The 24,910-nt window shown below is 48.2% G+C and overlaps 1 protein-coding gene across 1 annotated transcript in view; it reads right to left on the reverse strand.

The window, feature by feature from the left end:
* Positions 1–15,283: 15,283 nt before the first annotated feature.
* DLGAP2 (DLG associated protein 2) overlaps positions 15,284–24,910 on the reverse strand; it is a 96,262-nt gene continuing 86,635 nt past the window's right edge. The window contains exons 9-11 of the mRNA XM_030762544.2: positions 24,100–24,191; positions 17,924–18,076; positions 15,284–15,502 (exon numbers count right to left, since the gene is read on the reverse strand). Of these exons, the coding sequence (XP_030618404.2) occupies positions 15,284–15,502; positions 17,924–18,076; positions 24,100–24,191 (464 nt within the window). The remainder of the gene's footprint in view (positions 15,503–17,923; positions 18,077–24,099; positions 24,192–24,910) is intronic.

Raw genomic sequence — 24,910 nt, forward strand, 5'->3', positions numbered from 1 at the left:
CCACTGCGCCACCAGGGAAGCCCCGCCATGCAATGTTCTTACAAACTATTAGAGACTTAAGATTTAAACCCCTTCAAGCATCAAAACAACCCACAAGGAAGCTGGAGCAGGCAGGCGCAGCCTCACGTCTGGGCCGTCACCTGGGAGTTGCAACAGCAACTCGCGGTCCAGAAGTGAAAGGAGAGTTTCCAGCAGCGCTGACTGAGCAGCCGCGTGTCCCAGGGCTGCATCTCGGGCCACGAGGGTTAGAGTTAGGGAGTGTCTCCACCACCTCTATCCACGGCAACGCTGGGTCTGCTTGGGGAAAACATTTCATCATCCTGGAGAAGAAGGACGATGCATTTCGCCACTAAGTCACCAGGGCTCACCCAGTGTTTACTCGGTGCTTCCTGTGGGCCCGGCTCGGGGCCCCAAGAAGCTGTTTGGCTTTTCTTGAGATTTTTTTTTTTCTCCTGGCCCTTTAGGGAGAGCTTTGGCGCTCACAGGTCACGCCTGCACTTCGCTCCCTGTGCCGAGGTGTCAGAGGTCCCCGCCGCCGGCCCGGCCCCCGTCTCCACACCTTCTCCCGTGACGTGACCCCTCCCCTGTGCCACAACCATCCCTACGACTCTCCATCTTCCCGAACTGCCGCTCAGCCCCAGTGAAACACTCACGCCCATGCCTCTCCCCGCCAGTCTCTGGCAAACCCAGGACTTCCGAGTATTTCTGTGCAGCTCATGTCTGTGACCGAACTGATGGGGCGCCAGCCCTCCCCACGTCCCCCGCCGGAAGCGCCAGCACAAGCACTGAGCGCGGCTTCTCCGCCCCCGCGTGCCGCCCCGGACCCCAGGGTGGGCGGAGCTGGGCGCACCCCAGGCGGGGAGGGACAGGCGGCAGGGACGCAGGGACCATACCCAGCACCCGCTCAGCTGGGGGGAGTGGGGTGGGAGGGGGAGGGGGAAGGAGGAGAAGGGAAGCACGGTTAACTGGGACCCCCTCTTGCCCTGCCTCCCCCCTCAAGTACCTTCTGGCGCCTGAGACGTTTCTCCCTGCCTTTGGTGTCCTGCGGTCTGACTGAGGTCGCCCAGGTGCGACTTGTATTTACCCGTCTTAGTGGCGCAGGTGCTTCTTGTAGCTTCACGCCTTTGATTGGTTTTGAAGGACGTCACCGGCCGTTTTCTCCTCCTCCTCTTGCGGGACCCCGATTGCACGCACATCCCACCTGCTCTCCTGGTCCCGCTGCCCTCGCGGTGGCCCTCACGCTCTGCTCGGCTCCACAACCGCTTTCTCCGCGCGTCTGCGACCCTATAAATTCTTCTCCTTCGCTACATGTAATCGGCCTTAGAGTTCTCATTTTCGGTTATTACATTTTTTTCTTTCTAGAATTTCCACGTGATTCTATGTATATGATTTTCACTTCTCTAGCGAGACTCTCCATCTGCTCTGAACACAGAATCACATGACTTTTTAAGCAACATCTCATAACTCTGATTCTGGAATCTCCCATGAAACTGCTTTTACTGTCTGTTCTTATCTCTTGGTTTCTGATAATTTTTTTCTGGTATTATCTCTGCCAACAAATTTTTAACTGAATGTTGATTATTGCATCTGAAAATACTGTAGAGATAGTTTGAGGATCTGGACGTATTTTTCTTTCACTCTTAGCAGGCGTGTGGGTGGGGCGAATCGTTTTAATCCAGTCAGGATTGAATCCAGTCAGGGGCTGGGTTTCAGGGTTTTTGTATCTTGTTTTTGGTGAGCTATTCAGGTAGTGAATAGTGCATATGTTTTGTGTTTAGAATTGTGAATTGGAAATTACTTTGTATGCTTGGTTCAGACAGACTGGAGGAATGCGAGCTCAGGGATTAACATGCTCAAATTGTGGCAGCAAGTAAGTCAGCGAAGGATCAGCCTGACTGTACAGTCAGGGCCCCGGGGGCTGGGGGCACAGGCTCGCAGATGGCCGAGGAGGTTTGGTGAGGGGGTGAGCCTACGGGGCCAGCTGTGGGGTGCTGAGCACCTGCCGGAGGGGACTCAGCTGTGTCACCTATGTTACCTTAAGGCTCATCACAATTCCTTATGAGTTCTCATTTTTCTTCTTTCACAAGAACAAAGCAACCAATTAGAGTGGGGAATGGTCCCTGTTAATCTCCGGCCTTGAGACCCAGCCTGGCCTCAGGTAAAACAGGAACTGGGTGTTATCCTAACTTTTCCCATTTTGTGCCTACATCCGCTCTCTACCCTCCCCACCCGTTTCTCTTTTTTTCCTTTCTTCCCCCGAAGTGTAGAATGATTAAAACATTTGAATTATGAACAAGGCCTTACTGTATAGCACAGGGAACTCCACTCAATATTCTGTAATAATCTAAATGGGAAAATAATAGATACATGTGTATGTATAACTGAAACACTTTGCTGTATACCTGAAACTAACACAACATTGTAAATCAACTATGCTCCAATTTTAAAAAAAGTAAAAAAAAAAATTTGAAACATGAATGTGGACTTGAAATAGTTTATGAGTTAAACCAAAAATTAAATCTGTGTACTTCCCTGGTGGCGCAGTGGTTAAGAATCTGCCTGCCAATGCAGAGGACACGGGTTTGAGCCCTCGTCTGGGAAGATCCCACATGCCACGGAGCAACTAAGCCCGTGCGTCACACACAACTACTGAGCCTGCGCTCTAGAGCCCGCGAGCCACAACTACTGAGCCCACGTGCCACAACTACTGAAGGCTGCGTGCCTAGAGCTCGTGCGCTGCAGCAAGAGAAGCCACCGCAATGAGAAGCCCATGCACCGCAACAAAGAGTAGCCCCCACTCGCCACAACTAGAGAAAGCCTGTGTGCAGCAACGAAGACCCAACGCAGCCAAAAATAAATAAATAAATAAATAAATTAAAAAAAAACAAAAACAAGAATTAAATCTGTGAAATATATAACCTGCAAGGTACTGTCCAAACTCCCCGACTAGCTGTGGACAGCACGGGTGCCCGATTCATCTCCGTCTACAATGCCTTCTGCCCAGAGACGCTCTCTCTGCAGCAGGAGTAAGAAGGCTGTTCGTGGAAGAGACCCTGTGGGGTGAACACTTTGGCCCAGTGTCAACTGATAAATATTGTCTGCACAAGACATGGCTGCTTAGAGGCAACAGTTACTGGTTGATTTTGACTAGGGATTAAAATAAAAGATTTGTCGTTTCCTACTACACCGATCGTATTAATTTTCTCATTAATCCAACATGGGGTTTGCTTTCTGAGTCGTCTCCTGTCAGTTCAGAGAATTGCTAGTTACAGAATATAATCCTGATTTCACGTTTTCCAGGGTGACTTTAACTTGGTGACAGCTTGTATCAAACTGCTCACATTTTGAAGTATAATGTTGTTTTACCAACCCCTGTTTATTCAACATCCTTGAACAAAGATCGATATAAAAATGACACTGGCTTTATGTATTTAACTAAAAAAATCAGTGTTTAATTTCAGTGTTTACAGCTGAGCCTCAGGAGGCCTGCTGCCCTCTAGTGGACGATCCTTGAGCTGCAATGCTCTTCACCTGTGATCTGGTGAATCCACCTCCATTCACTGCAGCCAAAAATACCCCTGTATCCCCAGCAACTGTAATGAGTTGTTGCTGAAGTTGTGCCGTGTGCAGCTCCTTATTATGCATAAATATGTAAAGCAGATTTGCTGGGTGTCAGTTACTTAATTCAAATGAAGACGCCTGTCCAGTCTCTTCTTGGTTATTATGGAGGAAGCAGCCTTGCGTGTGTGCAGCAAATTGCTACCCTCAAAAGCCAAGTCCCTGTGTCACCTCGGGAAGCTTCCATCCATCCTGCTTCAAATGGGGGTGCCCTGACGCTACTTCCCAGGGAGACTGCTGTGGGGATGAGGGCTGTGGAAGGCTCTACAGCTTTGCTTGGTTTAATATCTTACGAAACTACTTTCTTCTTTGCATAGTTAAAACAAGCTCTTACAAGAGCTAAACATTTCCTAAGTTTTTACGAAATTACAGGTCCAATACCCTGAGTGAGCACGGGATCACCTAGAAAGGCTGGACGTGGAGAATTTCAGGGGCACCACAGAAGGTCAAGGATTCATCAGGATGAGGCTGTAATGTTTATGAAGGAAAGTCACATGTAAGAGGAGTTCTGTCAAAGGACCCTCTCCCACCCGCGTGGTGTGCGAGCCTCGCCAGCTGGGGGCCAGCTGACCCGGCCTGCACACAAGGTCTGGCCTCCCCCTGGGGCTCAGATCACAGGGACCCAGCAGACTCGACCTGGCAGAGGCCACAGGAAGGGAATCATGGGAGAAAGTGGGGTTTGAAACAGAGAAAAGGCAACGGGAGAAACAGAGTAAAAAAACCTGTCGCCCAATGATCTCAGCACGGGCACCTGGTATCTTGGCAGGTGCAAAACAAACGCTCACAGCAGGGAAGCCACGCTCCAGGCCCGTCCCCCCCACCCCACGTGTGGGGTGTGCCATGAGGGCGATGCCCTGACTGCTGCTTCCAGGGCCATCGCTCAGGGTCCAGCTCGCTGTTCACAGCCTGGAGGGCGAGGCAGCGTCTCCCGCGGAGACCAAGAGCATCCCTCCTGAGCGCTGTCTATGAGACCAGGGCCCCCAATTCACCGCCCCTCAGCCGTGCCACCAACACTGCACACACAGCATCCACCCACCACCTCGCATGGCCCCTCGGAAGTCGGGGTAAAGGAGCCACAGGCCGAGGCTAGTTACTAGCTTGTAAGCAAAGAACATCTGTGACCTGTCACAGACCCAACACCCTCTGAGAGAAAATCTGTCTGGTAGTTGAACATAAGTGCTAGGTCCTATAACTCTCTCTCTCTTTTAAAATGACAGTATCTCCAGCACGGTGCCCAGGGCATAAATGTTGTGCTGACACCAGCAGGACCTCAGCTCCCGAAGAGGCTGGATGCTTCCAGCAGGGGCTGCGTGTGGAGAGACCGAGGGGGCGGCAGGGGGAGACTGGAGAAAGGGGCTGGAGGACCTGGGCCTCAGAGAGAGGAGGCATCCCTCGGGGCCTCTCAACACCGGGGTGTCTGTTGCGAGACTGGGTCCCGGGAGAGGCGAAGGGGGCCGTGGGGATGCACACGAGGGTCCCACATGGTCTGCATCGTCCCTGAGTCTCGGCTTTGCAAAGCCTGTTGTGGGTATTTTCACACTCTCAATTGTAGAAGACCATAGCGGTGGAATGAGGTGGTTTGGAAATGGATTTTCACGGGCACTGACTGGACTCTAATTGTTTGGGGGAAATCCATCTAGTCGATTTTTTTTTTTTGCGGTACGTGGGCCTCTCACTGCTGTGGCCTCTCCCGTTGCGGAGCACAGGCTCCAGACGCGCAGGCCCAGCGGCCATGGCTCACGGGCCCAGCTGCTCCGCGGCATGTGGGATCTTCCCGGACCGGGGCACGAACCCGTGTCCCCTGCATCGGCAGGCGGACTCTCAACCACTGCGCCACCAGGGAAGCCCCATCTAGTCGATTTTAAAGTAGCACAAAAGTTGCAGCGAGCACTCCCGGGAATTCGAAGGGGTGCAATTTGTCTGGAGGCCAAAGCTTAAAGCTTTGAAAACCTTTGTTTCTTTCCTGACATAGCATCTGTGTAACAATTCTCTGAACGTATTAAGTGATGATAAGTGAAGAGCTAACAAAACAAAAATAAACAAAAGTAAGGAGCAGAAGTCTTTCCAACATCCTACTTTTCACAAAGCAACTCACTTAAACCTTCAAATAATGGAAAACAAGCTGAAAACATCCAAACTGTGGTATCTGACTTTTCTAATCATTGCTTCTTGCGTTGATGTTGTTTTAGTTCATAGGCTATTTTGGGGAACATATTGGTTTACAGAAGAATCGAGTGGAAAGTACAGAGCTCCCACATAATTCTTCACCCTTCCTCCCAGTTCCCCTGTTAACACCCTCATGGATGTGCTCCATTTGTTACAACTGACGAACTAATATGAATACATTTAAAATGAATATCATACAACTTTCCATGCACTTTTACTGACACCTGGGAAAACAGCATTAAGCCGTATGTGGATAAAAGTGTAAAGTTTTCAATGAAATGCCGAGTAAATTAAAACTTTCACGGAAGGATTATGGGATTAAAAAAGAAAAACATATAAAGCTTTCTTTTTGCTAATTATAGGTATGTTATAGCAAGAAGCAGGGTGATCACCTAATTTACGACAAAGGAGGCAAGTATATACAGTGGAGAAAAGACAGCCTCTTCAATAAGTGGTGCTGGGAAAACTGGACAGCTACGTGTAAAGGAATGAAATTAGAACACTGTCTAAAACCATACACAAAAATAAACTCCAAATGGATTAAAGACCTAAATCTAAGACCGGATTCTATAAAACTCTTAGAGGAAAACATAGGCAGAACGCTCTCTGACATAAATCACAGCAAGATCTTTTTTGATCCATCTCCTGGAGTAATGAAAATAAACATAAAAACAAACAAATGGGACCTAATTGAACTTAAAAGGTTTTGCACAGCAAAGAAAACCATAAACAAAACGAAAAGACAACCCATAGAATGGGAGAAAATATTTGCAAATGAAGCAACCGAAAAGGGACTAATCTCCAAAATATACAAACAGCTCATGCAGCCCAATATCAAAAAAACAAACAACCCAATCAAAAAATGGGCAGAAGATCTAAATAGACATTTCCCCAAAGAAGATATACAGATTGCCAAGAGGCACATGGAAAGATGCTCAACATCACTCTTCATCAGGGAAATGCAAATCAAAACTACAATGAGGTATCACCTCGCACCAGTCAGAATGGCCATCATCAAAAACTCTGCAAATGATAAATGCTGGAGAGGGTGTGGAGAAAAGGGAGCCCTCCTGCACTGCTGGTGGGAATGTGAATTGGTACAGCCACTATGGAGAACAGTATGGAGGTTCCTTAAAACACTAAACATAGAGTTACCATATGACCCAGCAATCCCACTCCTGGCATATATCCAGAGAAAACCATAATTCAAAATGATACATGCACCCCAATGTTCATTGCAACACTGTTTACAATAGCCAGGTCATGGAAGCAACCGAAATGCCAATCGACAGACAAATGGATAAAGAAGCTGTGGTACATATATACAATGGAATATTACTCAGCCATAAAAAGAATGAAATAATGCCATTTGCAGCAACATTGATGGACCTAGAGATTGTCATACTGAGTGAAGTAAGTCAGGTTGAGAAAGACAAATATCATGTTATCGCATATATGTGGAATCTAAAAACATGGTACAAATGAACCTATTTACAAAACAGAAATAGAGTCACAGATGTAGAAAACAAACTTAAGGTAACCAGGGTGTGAGGGGAGGGATAAATTGGGAGATTGGGATTGACATATACACACTACGATATATAAAATAAATAACTATTAAGGACCTACTGTGTAGCACAGGGAAGTCTTCTCAATACTCTGTAACGGCCTCTATGGGAAAAGAATCTAAAAAAGAGTAGATATATGTATATGTATAACTGATTCACTTTGCTGTACACCTGAAACTAACACAACATTGTAAACCAACTATACTGCAATAGAAAGTCATAAAAAAAATAAAGAGGTACGGTGAGTGAAGGCTAAAATATTAGGTATGTGCTCTCAGTTATTTTGAAATGGTTTCTCTTAACTGAAAACTTATAAATCATGATTGTTCTCAGGCGGGTTGAACGGAAAGGATTCGTAAATGGGTTCAGTTTCCCGAACAGTCCTTACGCGGAACTCACGAGCCTCGGCAGGAATTCTCAACAAACGGCACACAACTCACCGAGGGAAATCAGACCACAGTCTCACCCGTCCTGACTAGAGACTTTTTTTCTCCATCTTGCCGCCGCCATCAACTTACCTCGAAACCTCAGCGAGGCCGGAGCGGGTGGAAGGAAGAAAGCAGTTTGCAGAGACGGGAAGCAAGTCCGGGGTGAACATGGGGCAGGTGCTGAGGAGCCTGGTTGCCCCCACCAGACTGTCCATGCTTCCTGGGGGGCTGGAGGGAGAGGCTCAAAGGGGGAGCCGCCTGCACTGACCTCCTGCAAAAGCCAAGGGGCCAGAAGCACGGAGGCGGCAGAAGCCACGGGAAAGCAGGGATTCCCAGCAGGCAGCGCGAGACTAATTGGCAACAGGCGGGAGAAGGAAGCACAGGTGCCCTCGATCACGCTGATGCGAGAAGAGCTACCCAAGCAGAGCGGCGCCCAGCCCGCGCCCACCCAGGGGCTTTTCCCCGCGGCGGCCTGGGGGTTCCGCGGAGACAGCATCCCCCGCTCCCTGAGCCTGAGTGGCAGACCCCACACGTGCCCTGACACGCCTCTTGTCCTGCAACGCAAGAGAATCTAAAACACGCCTTAACTGGTTACCGTCGTACTTACTAGTTTTAAGCTCATTTTCATCTGTGCCATTTTTTGCATCCATAGGAAACCTGTCGCCTTAATAAATGTCCTTTTCTTTTTAGCAGGTAGAGGAGGCGAGTCCATTTCAACAAGGAAGTATATACTGGGGGAAGGGTGCAGTTCTCCAGATAAGATTCTTTGGTCTATATAATTATTCTGAGTTTAAAATCACACGAGAATTCACTCCAATAAAAAGTAGACATTACTTTTCTCCAAAAATTTAATTGCAGAACTATTTACAGGAGGTGAACATCAACAATACAGAAATCGGATGAGAGAGGCATTATCCTGGAAGAAAAGGTGAGCGCGTTTTTCTTATAATCAGCGGAGAGTGAAAAGAAGTCAGGAGGAAAAAGAACCCAAATGACACAATCCTTCAACGCCTTGAAGTAAGGACCAACATTCTGAGAAGAAGTTATTGACAAGAAGAAAGAAAGTGTGGTGTGGACTGCGTCCTGTACATTCAGCGTAGGCATCCTGCATGCTAGGAAACAGAATTTATCAAAAGAACCAGAAAAGCATGAGAAAGAGAATTCCATAAAATCGTTTAATTCCAGTGAAGAGTAACTTTGTACAGATGTCGAATATTTGGCTCTCTGTTCATCCTCATTGTTGATGTGACTTCATATGTATATATATTTATATACTTTAAAAAAAAAAAACAAAAAACGTTAACAGCTCGTTTCCTGGTTCTAACTTTCCTTGACTTTCTGTAGGAGGCATTTCCTTTAGTCCTTAGGCCACACCTGGGTATTGTGGCATGTGACATGGGGGGTGGGTGTGTGGACCGCTCTCCGGGGCGGGGAGGACCCGCACGGGGAGGAGAGTGACAGCATTGGGAAATAAGAGTTCAGAAGTAGCCTAGGATTCACTACCGGCGAGGGGAAACTTTTTGAATTCAGCAAACCAGTTATAAAGTGGAGGGAGAGAGACGTACTGAGCCCTTTAAGTGATGTGATAGTAGTCAAGCGATGGGCTGGGCCGTGGCGGGGTGAGATGGGCAGGGGGGTGTCAAAGAGCGGGTGAATGGCACCTGTGAGGTACCACAGACAGCCTTGGAGCTCCCTTCTTGCCTGTTCGCCAGCACGAACCGACATCCTCTCCCTGGTCTGCTTGAAAGACAGAAATGTGTACACAGATCTGGCAGAGACCTTTCCTTTCACCGTCGCCTCTCCTCCACTGAGGATGTGATCGCTTGCGTTCCCGAGGCTTTTCAGGTTCAGGATAAGCACCCATGATGAAGAATCACATAAAATCTAAGGGAGGTAAACCCCTGTTACCTGTGTGTGTGTGTGTGTGTGTATATATACAAAATCTTTTAAAAAGTAGTGTTGTCGTAGGTAACTAACATTTCCTCTGCAAAGAAGTCATCTGTCAAGAGTTGAGATTGAAACTTGAAATAATTTCTTTAAATGCTGGATCAGAATGCCAGGGTTAGGACAGCAATTCAGGAAATTACGTGGATTTCTCGATGTTGCAAGGATGAAGAGGTGGAGTTTCCTCGGAGCGTTCCCACGGGGCACTTCACGTTCTCTGAGGTGTGAAACGGGGTCATCATAAAAAGCCAGGCCAGAGGGGCCAGTTTCACAAACCTTCAGCGATTTTGGTACGTCTGATTCCATCCTTGGCACTGTCCCACATGCTCAGCTTTCTGTTTCCAAATTAGTTTTTCTTTCTCACGTTCACGTCTCACTCAAGAGCTCGTCATTTCATCTAAGATGACGCTGTGCTTAAGCAGTGGTGAGGACATCACCTCATTCTGGGCGGTGCCTGGTCCTTGTTCGTGGAAACATCTAGAAGCGCTTGCCACCAAAGCCAGAAGAATCGGAGAAAGGCCCCCGGTAGTTCTCCATTTCCAGGCCTTCACGGAGCTCCTGGCAGCCTCCTGCCGAGCCCAGACAGCCCTCTCAGGAGGGGACCGCTGCGTTTGGTGGTCCTGACCATCTCTGAGATGCTCAGGAAGTGACTTGACCTCCGCAAGCATCCGCCACACAGAAGGGGGCCGTGGGCATCGGCTTTATCAAGAACGGACACTTTCACACCTGATTCCAAGGAGCTCAGAGAACGTGAATGTCATCAGTCTTCACAAAATGTCTGTGAGGGCGACGGGGGTGGGAGAAAACTGAGACGCGGGGTCAAGAGAAGTTGCGGCTGACGTAGGAACAGAAGCCGGGCTTCTCATTCGACTCGAGAACCGTCTGCAGCCGCTCTGTGCTAAAGGGCGTTTCCTTAAACTGTAAAAGGGCGCCTTTCCCAGCATTGCGTCCACTGCCCACACTTACTGCAACTGTCAACTTCGTAAAGGGACCAGGTGGACCCTTGCTGTGAAGGCACAGGGCTCTGACGGGACCTGATGCCGCGAGCTTTATGACAAATGGCGCAGGGGGTGCTGGTGAAGCCGCTTCCACGGCTCCAGCCTGGTGGTGAGACGTACCTACTAACCAGCAGCTGCTATGGTCTTGGTTACTTACGCTTGAGGTTTTCTATTTTATTTTCAAATTCTGGAACCCTGTATTCAACCGAAACTTTCAAACAAGTGTAAACAAGTATGCGGATGAAAACAAAGGAGAACCTCAGGGGCTAGTATATGAAACCACTGTCTTCAACTACCCGATTAGTATGTTAAATTCGCAGTAAAAAGAGAAAAAAAATCAGCGCTTCAGGCTCTGAAAAGAAAGGAGGTGCCTGGGAAACGTGCACAGGTGAAAGACGTGGGATGGAGCCATTTGGCTCATTGCTGGGAGACGTGACAGCAATGTCCCACTTTTCAGAAAGGCAGGGAGGTGCGACATCCAGGTGCCCTCCCCAGGCTGAACCGTTGGGGCTGCCCTTCTCCATCCGAGGTGGGCACGTCCCTGCCTCACTGGCCGAAGTTCTTGGAGGCCTCCACTCCCCTGGACCAGGTGCTGGTGACTCTGGCCAGCCTGGGGGCCCACACGTTCCCAAGCTGGTTCCAGATGAGGCACGTGGGACCTTCCGGGAACCCGACAGAACCCTGAACGAGGCTGATGGCTCTGCCAGCAAAAAGCAGCTCAGGCCTTGGCCACGTCTCCCTTGAGATGCCCCAGTGGCCTCCAGATCCTCAGGGCGCTCGAGGTCTGTGCGATTTGACCCAGTTACTGCCGATGGGAAAAGGCTTTCTGATGAGGACCGTTCCTCCTTTCTTCTGCTCCCTACTCGCCACTGAAAGCTTTGGCCCAAATCAGGCAGCTGCTTTGAAGAGCCCACATTCAGAGTCGCTCCAGGCACTTGGACCAAACGTCTGCAACATGACTTTTCTTGCCAGGCAGAGTCCATCCTGGATCGGGCCGTGGATTTGGGTGAATATGCAGCGCGGGATCTTCGAACCAAAGCGATGGATACAGTGGTTGCTGCACATGGTATTGGGAAAGGCAAGCGGGAGCACAGGCCCCAAAAGAAATGTCCAAAGCCCGAGCGTCTGCGGGCTCTGGAATCGTGTTGTCTTCTGGTCATAAATTTGGCCACTTCTACAGGATCTAGCAGGGAGAGTCCCTCTACTTTTAGGGTCACTGACTTGCTGGTTACTTTTTTTGAAAGAGGGAATCTTAAATGTAATCTCTTATTTTTCCTAATACACTTTTCTACTATTTACTGCTGGAAGTCTTTAGTATCGATCTTGAGGTGCAAACATCAACATTTCCTTTTAAACAAAAATGTAATTTTTTGCTATCACACAACAGTTCGATCCTTCATGCCCCGTTCTAGGATGGTTCTATAAATTTGCCGAGAAAAAAATGGTAATGATGGTCACTGAGAACAACTACTTTTAAGTTAAAGACAACAATAACAAATGAAGACGTATGAGATGAATTACATCGAAAGCGCACTTGTGAACAAGTGACATTTGCCTTGTTTGGGTTTTGTTAAACTTTAGGACCCTGTTTATCATACTTGTGTTCTGACTTGGAAAGTTAAGTAGGGCCTTCAGCATGGCAACATCAACTTGTTGGCTGTGAGGAAAATGATTTCTAAAGGGGTACCTGGGTTATAACGGTTATGGGCTGTATCTTCAGGGAATACAAGTCTGTGATCACAGAGAACATGGCACTTTCCATCACAATGTTCCTAGAACATCGTGCGTTATCATTTTCAACCATATTCTCAAATTTACGTATAATCTTTTAGTAAAGTTATATCCACGACGTGGTGAAACGATCACAGGATAGTTCTGTGTCTGTAGAAGTGACTGTAATAAGTTAGTGTGATGGACTAACACAGTATTATAAACAGTTTTATTTTTCTTTACATGTACAATGTGTAAACATGGCTTATCGTCTGCATTTCATGATGGGATGTCACCATGAGAACGGATATATTGCACTTGGTCGTGTCACACAAACGGGTACCATTCCATCAGACCCAGCCGCAAGCATCCCCCCTGCCCCCCGTCACACGACCTTCTTTGGAACAACGTGGACCAAACAGGGGTTCGTACACGTTCCCCACTTCGCATCAACAACTGATGTCAAATTTAGTTGTAGGTGAACTTGCTCACCAAGGGATGGTTTAGGCCAAGACTTTTGGGGATTTTAAGATAAAAATGAGTCTACAAAACATAAAGAAAATTAATCCAAATCCAGTGAGTACTTTGGTTTAAGTCAGCATCAGAGAATCTGGGATCTAAAATCATTATTGTCTAATTTTATAATTTGTTGGTATATATTTTGTACAAGTTCAAGGAAATGAGATAAAACCCATCAGCTTCCAGGCGAGGCACACGTGAGTAGGTTGGCAAACACGTATGCAGTTTACATTTCCCCATGTGAATGAGGACACACCGAGTTTTCTGTGGTTATTCCTAAAGAACTGTTCGTCTTAATAATACATCATGTTTAGAGTCTAAAATGCCAATGCTTGCAAATACATTTGTCTTTAACATAGTATACTGAATATAGGAAGAAGCATCATTATTGTATACTACTCAGGATTTAGGTATTTATTTAGGTAGAAAAAATGTTTAGAATACTCTGGGGGAAATAGGATTCATTTATAGAAGAATATTTCAGGGAATTTTTTTTTTTTTTGCATTTTTCAAGGATATACATTCGTACTGATTTTTGCTTCCAAATATATTTTAAGGCTGTTTGGTAAAATATATACCAGATATGAGGTTCCATTTACAGGGTTTTGTCCTTACAGGGAATTCTTAACTACTCAGCTTTAAAAAAGTAAAACTTTGAAGCTAAACATGCTTTAATATCATCTGTGCTCCTACGAACCCCATGCTTCGTGAAATGTAGAATACGAGGAAAAAGAAAAGCTGCAGGCGTTAAGGCGCGCCCCAGCTGTGCAAGGACCTCACCGAAGGCTCTCATACATTATCAGGCTGCAGGGAGAGCTGGGTGCGTCTTAAAGTGCGAGTCAAGGTAGGAATACAAAGTGCTATGGGGGAGGGTCTGTGCTGCTGGGCTGGGGGCACAGCACTCGGGGGGCCACAGGGGACCCGGCGTTCGGGCGGAAACGCCGCGTCACCTGCTTTTACCTGGAGTCACAGCGAGGACTCTAGTATGGGGTCAAATGGATAAATCCACAGGCGCTTCCTCTGAAGTGATGTCTGAACAGACACACACACCGTCGGATTGGAACAACGGTCACGGCATCTAAATTTCATGAGACGAACGGGAAACCTTCCGTTAGAGACCTTCCTATTTTTCTCTGGTGCCAATCAGAACCACGAAAACGAAGGACTTTTGCTGAAGTCCACAGGTGGAAATCACCATGTGCCCTTGTTCTTTTTGTCTAAAACAGGCAAGAAATGTATTCTTGACTTTAGCCATACTGCATAGGACAAACGAATTCTGGAAAAATACAAATGTAAACTACGTTTCTTCTTTACCATTTAAACTGAGAGATACTTACCACTCACATTCATGTTTCTTAAACTTTTTACAACATCACGACTGTCATTTTAAACAAGCAAACGTTTTGTTTTGTTTTGTTCTGTTTTTTAAGGATACCCTGGAAAGTCAACTGACAGAGCATTTGAGAATATATATACATCTATAAAGAAAAAAATCACATGGTGCATAAAGGGTGAAACTTAAAGACAGAACCATGTGTGACATTTTAAGTTACAAAGGAATAAAAAATAAATGACTCTTTTATCTGAGTGAGGACAACTCTTTGCTCTTTTCTACTCCTGCTACAGAAGTGCCAGCCTTTCTTAAGACTCTGCTCTGTTTCCATCTGTCTCTCCCTGTGTGAATGAACATTCAGCTGACTTTCTGACTGTGTAGATGCTGCGCTGAATATCTGTGGCGGGGGCGGACTCCTCACCCCCCAGGTTTCTGGAGAAGCACACGGCGGGGAGATTGGTGGCTGGAGAGATGACTTCTCATCACCATAGACTTGGCACAAAGAACCACGTGAGGGGTCAGCTGGGTTCAGGGCACGGTGACCCCAGGCCACGGGTGGGGTCTTTCTTTCCTGCACTCAAGCTGTAGCACCTTCCTCTTGGGTGTCTAATGCCTTGAGTGAGTGGTGAGATGCACCCATTCATAGTTTTTTTTGTTATTCTTGCCTCTAATATCACACAATTTATAAAAATATAAATAACAAAGTGTGAACTGGGTTCCATCTCGAGAGGTGTTCCTCGTACCCCTCTGAGAACAGAGTGGGTATGTCAGGTGTCCCCATGCCTCTCCATCCCTGCTGACGGGAAGCCAGGCCATCCGGGGAGAAGTCCTCATGGCCGTGAGCTCGCAAACCGTGGACGTCAGGGTGTTCCAGGGTGTTTATGGCACAAACACAACAGCCGGGGCGAGCTCGCTGGAGGAGTGACACAGGAGTGACCAGGGATGTGATGCACGGCACGGGTGATGGGAAGAAGGGGAGGGAGGGGCGGGCCCGGAGCCCTAGAGCCGGGTCTGGGCCTCGGGGATATAGATCTCGATGCTGTCGGCCCGCTCGCTGGCCGAGCTCTGGCGGAAGGACGCTGCCCTCTTGGCGGCCGCCAGACGCCTCCGGGCCTCCTGGCGCTGTCTGTCCGGCAGGTCCAGAGACTTCTCTCTGGTGATGGGAAGTTTCCCTTTGGGGGGCTTCTTTGGTATTGGAGGGGGGACCTTTCTTTCTTCCTGAAAAGCATCACAAGTCAAAATTGGGGCAGTCAGAGGAGCCCGGCCGTCCCCCCAGCTCACAGCCCCGCGCCCACCCGATGCCGCGTGACCCTGCCCGGGGTGGACCTGCTGTGCCTGCCCCCAGGTCCCCGGGGGGGGGGGGGAGTGTTTACACACGAGGACATCCATCCTGCATGTGTGCGTGGGACGCCGCCCTAGTCTTAGAGTTATTTTGACCCTGCTGCTGGGCGAACACTTGACAAGTGCTCACAGGCTCGCTCACGTTCTTGAGTTTCCCAGGGGTCTCGGAAGATGCCGCCCGACAGCCCTGTCCTACGCGACAGTCTCTTCAACAGACTCCAAGGTCCAAGGACACGGAAACCTTCTCGCAGGGTGTCCCAGGGAACCGATGTCCAGATGCTCTACTATGGGCCTTAAGCCCTTTGACATGAACTACATGTGATGTTTCGCTTCCTTGGTAAAAGGATGCAAACAACTATTTCTGACCCTTAGCTCGTGTTCTCAAACAAGTCACCCCAAGATACGTGTATGCCTCTTCCAGAAAGAGAAATGGCACAATTCTGCAGCAAAGGAACACACAATGCTTGCAAGGGTCCTGGTGGAAGGCCTGTGTCCCACACTGTGTTCTCTATTTGCTGTGGCCCCTCGCTAACAAGGCTGGACCTTCCCAGTGGATGGAGGGCGGGAACTCCGCAACCAGTATCCTTGTCAGGAAAGGGGATGTTACATACGGGGCCCGGATGCTGCCTTTTCTGAGAAGATAGCTGTTGGGGGGGCACCCACTCCTCTCTTTCCCTTCAGCCTCCAAAAGAATCCGAAGGGCACTAGATGGGCCCGGGCTTGGCCATTAGCACAGGTTCAGGTGAACACATGGCAGAATCTTGATGTTGTGTGCTATTGTTTTTGGCAGGACGATCGTTTTGGTGTCTGAAACTTTGTTCCCATGACTTATTTTAAAATGACTTGGACCAGAAGCAACGTCCCTCCCGGCTTTTTGGCAGGGGTACCATCAGGGGTAATTAATTTGTGAAGACTTGCAGCTATTTCAAAATTTAACCCCTGCCTTAAGTGCTTGACTGTGATTATCTCTCTCTCTCCTCTCTTTTCGCAGCCTCTGAAATATGGGACTGTAAGAAATCAACCATTCTTGTGAGTCTCCGTTTTCAAGAGGCTCACAGACTCCCTGCAGTGGAAGCGGGGGTGGGGGGCAGGTGGCCGAGCAGATCTATGAGGCAGAGGGTCAGGACTTGTGTCCCGAGTGCAGGACACGGAGCCTCGGCCGCGTTCAAGGGCTGCTCGCCTTCTGGACGGGGTGCTGTACCCTCAGCAGGAACCGTGTTCATTTTGAGGACTACTCTCTGTGTACAGTTGAGGCGGAAGGGATTATATTAGCTGTCAATTACCGAAGAATGAAAAATAGGGAGGATTTTTGCATATCATCAGACTAGTTTAATAAGTTGTATTTTTAGTGATTTCTTTGAAGAACTTTTTCATTTGGGATCATTACTTATGATTTCCTTCACTTCAAAACCGAACCATAGATTTCCTGGACTTGCTTATGTACAACCTGATGGTTTGCGGGCCCCTCAGCCCCGTTATCTGCGGTGAGGACTTTTTCAGCCACCCGCAATGGAGCGATGGCCTCCAGCCTGGAGCCCCGCAACGATGGTGGGCAGCACGTTTCTGGGAAAATGGATGCTGCTGCTGCTGCTTTCATTCTAGCTATCTAGATGTACACCCTGAACGACAGATTAAACACCACTGTCCCAAGTATGTTGGATTAATTTTCTTTATCATTTTAATTGATAATGTCTGTCCAGAAACATCAGATTATAATTACGCAGAACTTCTCTAAAATGTGTTAGGAAGTCAATGTCTTTATAGCTAATTCACACTTATCTATCAGCCCCAGTAAAGATGATCTCTAGAGGGAAGAGGTGAAACCATAGGTTCAAACTTAATGGACATTTTCAGCCTATTTCAGGGCCAGGAAGTTTACATCTTCAAATTGTTCAGGGAAGTTTCAAGTGTTCCCTGTCTTCAACTGCAGATGTGCAACTGGAAAGTTTATCTCCACAGGAGGCATTGTAACTGAACTGAAACTTCCCCGGTGGGAAACCGTCTCAGTACAATCCAAACAGAGGTTTGATGGCGATAACGCAGAGGACAGACCCTACCGGAAACCAGACCGCGGCAGACAACGTGAGTTTTGTTGGTGTCTTCCGGGAATTGTCAGCAAGAAAGGGTCTCATTACACATGCTGACGACTTTAGCTCCACCCCGATCACGTACACATGGGTTTATCCCTGAAAATCGGATCCCGTACTGTTAATCAAACACCGAGACACACATAATAACGTGGCATTTGGAGCACGTGGCCTGGACGCCGGGAGGTGGCAGCGGCAGGTGGGGGGTTACCTTCCTCTCCGGGGACGCCAACTCCTTCCAGTCACTGAGCTTCAGCTGGTGCAGCTCGTCAAACTTCATGCTGACGTCCTGGACAGACAGCTGCAGCATGTCCCAGTACCCGGCCAGGTCCTGCGAGGTGGGCCTGGGCATGGCGCTGGGGTCCTGCCGACACATAGGCGCAGGTTAGAGCTGCTCGGAGGGCGGTTAGAGAACTCGGAGCGCGGGGGCGGGGCTGCTCTTCCCAAGGAAGCGGGTTAGGGAGAAGCCCCACGAGTTCAGAATCGGGTGCAGATATACCCGAGGGCCCACGAGGATTCAGGAACATTTCCCTTAAGTATTTGCTGACAGTTAAAAAGTCTGAAGAGGCTACATTCTGTATGGTTCCAACTCTAGGACCTGCTGGAAAAGGCAAAACTATGGAGACAGTAAAAGACCAGTGGCCATGGGGGTTGGGGGGAGGAGGGGTGACCAGGTGGAGCACAGAGGATTTTTAGGGCAGTGAACCTACTCTGTGGGATGCTGTAATGGTGGATAGGTGTCATGATAACTTTGTCCAAACTCGTAGAATGTCCAACACCGAGAGTGAGCTCTGATGGGAACCACGGACCCTGGGTGGTGACGTGTCACTGGAGGTCCATCAGTTGTAATAAAGGACCACCTGGTGGGGATGCTGATGGTGGGGAAGCTGTGGTGTGTGCGGGCAGGGGGTGTATGGGATTTTTCTCTGTATTTTTCTGTATTTTCACTCAATTCTGTTGTGAACCTAAAACTGCTCTAAAAAATAAAGTCTATTAACCTGATTAAGAAAATGGGCAGAGGATCTGTCTTCCAAGGAAGACATACAGATGGCCAACAGGTGCATGCAAAGATGCCCAACATCACTGATCATCAGGGAAATGCAAACTGAAACCACAATGAGACGTCACCTCACACCCGTCAGAATGGCTACCAACGAAAAGACAAGAGATAACAAGGTTAGTGAGAACGTGGAGAAAAGGAAGCCCTCGTGCACCGCTGGTGGGAATGTAAATTTGTGCAGCTGTGATGGAAAACAGTATGGAGTTTCCTCAAAAAATTAAAAATAGAACTAGCACACAATCCAGCAGTTCCACATCTGGGTATTATGTGAAGAAAACAAGAACACTAATTCTAAAAGATATATGCACCCCAACGTTCATAGCAGCATTATTTATCAATACAATAGCCAAGATGTGGAAACAACCTAAATGTCCATCAACAGATGAATGGATAAAGGAGATTACATATATATATATATATATATATATATATATATATATACACACACACAATGGAATACTACTCAGCTATAAAATAGAATGAAATCTTGCCATTTGAAACAACATATAAGTCAGATAGAAAAAGAAAGATACTGTATGATTTAACTGATATGTGGAATCTAAAAATTAAAATGAGTGAACAAAAATCAAAATGAGTGAAATAGAGTCATAGATACAGAGAAGAAACGGCTGGTTGCAGAGGGAAGGGGGTGGGGGGAAGAGAGAAATAGGTGAGGGAGATTAAGGGCTATGAGCTTCCAGTTGCAAAATAAATGAAATGTACAGTGTGGGGGATACGGTCAATAATTATGTAATACCTCTGTGTGGTGACATATTGTAACTAGATTTACTGTGGTGATCTTGAAACATCAAATCACTATGTTGTGTTAACAGGAACTAACAGTGTCGTAGGTCAGTTGTATTTCAAAAACAAACAAAGAAACAAACTCTTAGAAAAAGAGATGAGACTTGTGGTTACCGGAGATGGGGTGGGGAGTGGCAGAAGGGAGTCAAAAGGTACCAACTTCCAGTTACAGGATAAACAGGTGCTAGGGATGCGATACCCAACACGATAAATACCACCAACGCTGCTGTGTGTTATACAGGTAAGCTGTTAAGACAGTAAATCCTAAAAGTTCTCATTGCAAGGAAAAATATATTTTTTCTATTTCTTTACCTTTGTACCCACAGGAGATGATGGATGTTCACTAAGCTTATAGTGATAATTATTTCATGATGTATGTAAGTCACATCATTATGTGGTACCCCTTACATTTATTCAGTGCTGTATGTTAATTCTATCACAACACAACTAGAGGAAATGAGAAGAAGAAAAATAAAGTCTACTGAAGAATACACGTGTAGTTACAGTCCTTCACTGTTTCATTTTGAAAACGCTTTCTTGGAACCTGGGGATGGTGGCACGTGTTAAGGCTCCAGCCGCTTGACAGTTTATTCAGGCCCCAGGGTTCTGGTCGCCTGTGCGGTTACTGGGAAGCTGGTGCCCGGGGAGGGTCTGCAGTGCTGCTGGTGGTCATAGGCGCTGGGGAGATGGGCCTGGAGCCACGGCCGTTTCTGTTTGTTCCCTGAGCGGTCTCAGCCCTGCTTCTGAAGGTCAGGGATGCCCTACAAATGTACCATGTATATTTCGTCGCTCCCATGTGGAGGGAGGGCAGGCGCGTCGATCTCCTGAAGGGTCAGAACTGTCTCGGGGACAGGTCCCCGCCCTTGGAACGTGCAGGTGATGTCACGGAGCGGCACACGGGCAGCCAAGGGCGCATGTGGCCCCAAGGTGGGTTTGCTTCTGCACATGGCACCTGATGTATGTGTAGTTTCAATGAGTAGTCTCTACTTAAAGCTGGGTGACTCCACAGGAGCAGAGAGCCAGTGGCCTGGCCACGCCCCCGGCGCCCAGTGATGGGTGGTGACCACGGCCTCAAGTTCCCCGGGCCGCGTGACCTGCCTGCAGGCACCTGAGTTTGCCACCCTCGGTGTGTGGATTTTTCTGGTGTGGTTCCCTTGATTCAGTGTGGGGCTATCTCAGGTTAAAGAGACAGAGAAATTTCTGATAGGTAAACTTTTATCTGAATTTGCTTAAAATGTGTCATTTCCGGCTTGTTCATAAGTCCTTCCCATGAAGCACATCAGGAACTTCTATTTGGTTGGGTTTAAACTTCCTTTAACCTTTGTCTTAGTCCATCTGGGCCGAGAGAACAAGAAAACCACAGACTGGGGGCTTATGAACAGCACAGTCTACTTCTCCCAGTGCTGGAGGCTGGACGTCCAAGGTCAAGATGCTGGCAGATCCTGTGTTGGGTGAGGACCCCCTTCCTGGTTCACAGACGGCGTCTTCTCTCGTGTCCTCACGTGGAGGAAGGGCTGGGGGCTCCCTGGGGTCTCTGTTATGAGGGCACTGATCCCAGCATGGGGGCCCCACCCTCATGACCTCGTCATGTGAATGTTTGGGGACACATTCAGTCCTGGTTCCACACCCACATCCACTAGGTCACTCTTTGAGCCCCGTCTGTTCTGCTGATGCAGCCAGATGGCAGCTGTGCTGACCTGAGGGCAGACGGTAAGAACCACTGTCCAAGCGACTTGCACAAAACGCCCTCGTTTTCTCCTTCTCCGTCTGGAGTGAAAGTTGCAACCCAGGGCCATTGTCTGCGGTTTGAAGCTCGTTCTCCATTGAGCCACCAGCAGGCGAACTGGGCGTGTGGATCGAGGAGCCCAATGGGCAGGTGCAGGGTCAGGTGCAGGGTCAGGGTCAGGTGTAGGTTCAGGGTCAGGGGCAGGTGCAGGGTCAGGTTCAGGGTCAGGGTCAGAGTCAGGGGCAGGTTCACGGGCAGGGTCAGGGTCAGGGGAAGGTTCAGGGGCAGGTGCAGGTTCAGGTGCAAGGTCAGGTGCAGGCTCAGGGGCAGGGGCTGGGGCAGGAGGTTCCTCCAGTCGCCTGGGTTGTCATGTACTTGCCTGTCTGAGCTCAGCCACTGCTTGTGAAGAAAAGCAGAGCGAAGGTCTTGCCTCCGGACCGTGCTCTGCAGGTGATGGGGGTGCACAGGGGCTCCCTGGACAGTCGGGGCTGGGGGGACTCCTCCCCCCAAAGGCGGGTCCTCAGCTGCTCTTCCGGAAGATGACACAAGTACAACGTCCTCTCCCGCAGGTGCAGGCGTGATGGGGCCTGAACGTGTCTGACGGATGGAACGGCTCCCCAAGTGGGACTTCGGGCCCTGGTCCTGCCCCACGGCTGTGCTGAGGCTCATGTCGCCCGAGAGTGGACTCTGTGGTCACCTACCCTCCCCGTTGGACCGGCGAAACCTTTGTCCTCTGGGCTCCCAGGGAGCAGAGGCCGTGGTGTCGGTGGAACTGGGCACGGCCAGGGTCTGGCTCTGCACGGGAGGTGGCTGCGTCTGCGTCCAATGGACATTCAGACGCCCGATCTGTTTGTCTCATTTTTTCATGTCAGTGGTGAGCCAGGCCGGTCCCCTACCCCAGCAACGTGTACAGAGCCATCCGTCCTTGCTAACCGCAGGCCGTGGGGTCCAGGTGGGATGTGGGCTCTGAGGCTCCATGTTCCAGAACATTCTCTGGGAGCTGTGTGTCCTGAGAAGGGCTGAGAAGAGACCGTGGGTCGTGTTCAAGTACACTGTTAGACCAGCCGGTCTGAGCGTGACTCCATTTCTCCCTGCTCTGGGGTGCTGAGCCGCTGGCCCGAGAGGTACCGGTATCGACCCGCCAGCTTCAAGGGTGGGTCCTGCCCGGTGTCGTCCATCCTAAACAGCTGGTGGGCTCTTGATGTATCTCCTTGACTGAAAACTAGTCACCGGCCTAAAGTTGCAAAGTGTGGACAGTGTGGCTTTGCTGAGCAAGGCCCCTGCTTGTACGGTCAGCATTTCAGCATTTCTGCTGACAGGCCTGCTTAGGGCCCCAACCTGACCTCCTCCAACAAATGCTCCAGACTCTTTTGGTCTAATCCTAGACGGAGGTCAAAAGAAATGGAAGCAGTCACGCCAGACTTTTGAAGGTTAACACAAAACGCAATCTGACATGTATAAGAGGGATCAAAACCATAAGAGGGTGGATAATTTTTAAGTCTAGTATAGCTGCTCTGGCAGAGAAGACACGCAGGTTTTATAAGCTTGAATAATGTGTCTCTGCTGAGTGCAGGGTGCTGAAGATGGGGACGACCCTCCCCACCAGACTCGGTGGAATACGGACCGTGCTCTCCAACGGCCTAAATCAATTCCTTAAAGATGATCCATTAAATACACACGACGGAGGATGCTAGAACATGCCCAGTAAACATAATAACTGAATGTTTCCACAGCTGTATGTTTCTTTCAGGGACTCTAAACCTGCCTGTTTCCCCTTTTAAATGTTGATTATAACTTCACGTCATAGGCAACCAGGCGGTAACTCTTTAAATTTCATGATGAACTTGAATGGGATTAAATTGGAAAATATTAGAGAAAACATACTTTTTAATGATCCTGATTAAAAGGGATAAATTGGCAACTCTGACGTGCTCTGCTGCCTTTGATGTGGAAGAACGCTCTGTAAATCCACACGCCTCCTTGTACATTTAAAAGCCGAACAAAACAAAATCAAATCACCTTGAACCATTGCTATGGGGGACCTTGCAGAGACTTACTTGTGTTTTAATGAAAATGTTTGGTCTGAAAGAAGTCAGTGTATGGATTATAAATAAAAGAACCTGTAACGTAGTGTGATTACTGTTTAGTTATTTCTCCAAACAATATCAAGTGAATATTTTCTTTAGTCAGATAAGGAAAAGTGTGTGTGTAACAATATACATTTATATTTATTTATACATAGTATAGTATACATATAAGCATACATATAGGTAAGAGTGTCCCCTTGATCTTTTCAGGAAGATCAGAACCAAGTTTAATGCCAACCGTATTACCTAATTTAGTCCATGGTATTTCTGTTCACTCCTGACTGTAACATATAAAGCACAAATTATTTCTAAAATCTCTTCCTAATCTCTTGCACTGTGGTTGTTTACGTGTTTCTATTCAAGCCACCTCCTAGCACCGTCCTCACTGTGACATCCACCGTGACAGTGATTTACGCTTCCCCTCCATCCTGGGGTCCCCTGGGGGACAGCCAGGTGGCGGAGCACACCCCTCACGGCTGGGGAAACACCTGTCTCCTTCCCACCCCTGCCCCTCCCCTGCCCATACCCCCATGGCCTCTCTGCTTTGGCTGCACTTTGAAATCACCCCCAAAGCTGGGAGTGTCCCCCTACTCATTCACCAGGCTGCACATGTGCAGGGATCTTTTAACAGGCGGGAACGCGGTGAGCACAGAAAGAACGGACGTTCAGCTTGGTTACAAGGGGCCGAGGTTACCTGAGGATCCACTTACCATGTTCTGTTGGCAAAGCCAGTAAAACTGTTGGAATTTCTGTGACATCAGAAGCTGGGCACTGCCAACAGCGCTCCTGATTTTCCCGAGAGCTGTTAAGAAAAAAACAAGGTCAATTAAAAAACAAGAGCAAAAGCATCACACAAAGGGGATATGACCCAAAGAGCAAAAGCTATTATTCTATCATCTCTGTTACTGGAGGTGAAACTGTTGAGTTAATTATGGCCACGGGCTGAACTGTCTTTCTGTCTGCTCCATTCCTGAGCAGGAAGGAAATTCAAAGACGACCTGTCCTACGGAGAGAAGCAAGTCAGAAAGAGAAAGACAAATACCGTGTGCTGACACATATATATGGAATCTAAGAAAAAAAAAAAAAGGTCATGAAGAACCTAGGGGCAAGACGGGAATAAAGACACAGACCTACTAGAGAATGGACTTGAGGACACGGGGAGGGGGAAGGGTAAGCTGGGACGAAGTGAGAGAGTGGCATGGACATATACACACTACCAAATGGAAAATACATGGCTAGTGGGAAGCAGCCAACAGCACAGGGAGATCAGCTCAGTGCTTTGTGACCACCTAGAGGGGTGGGATAGGGAGGGTGGGAGGGAGATGCAAGAGGGAGGAGATATGGGGACATATGTGTACGTATAGCTGATTCACTTTGTTATAAAGCAGAAACTAACACACCATTGTAAAGCAATTATACTCCAATAAAGATGTTAAAAAAAAAAAAAAAAAGACGACCAAATGCCAGCTACTAGGATGCTTCAGTGTTGGGGGAAATTTAGCTTAGAAAGGTACTGCTAAC

This window comes from Delphinapterus leucas, chromosome 21 (assembly GCF_059928025.1).
Source record: "Delphinapterus leucas isolate spDelLeu-1000000601 "Yukka" chromosome 21, BTC_Dleu_Yukka2, whole genome shotgun sequence".
Taxonomy (NCBI): Eukaryota; Metazoa; Chordata; class Mammalia; order Artiodactyla; family Monodontidae; genus Delphinapterus; species Delphinapterus leucas.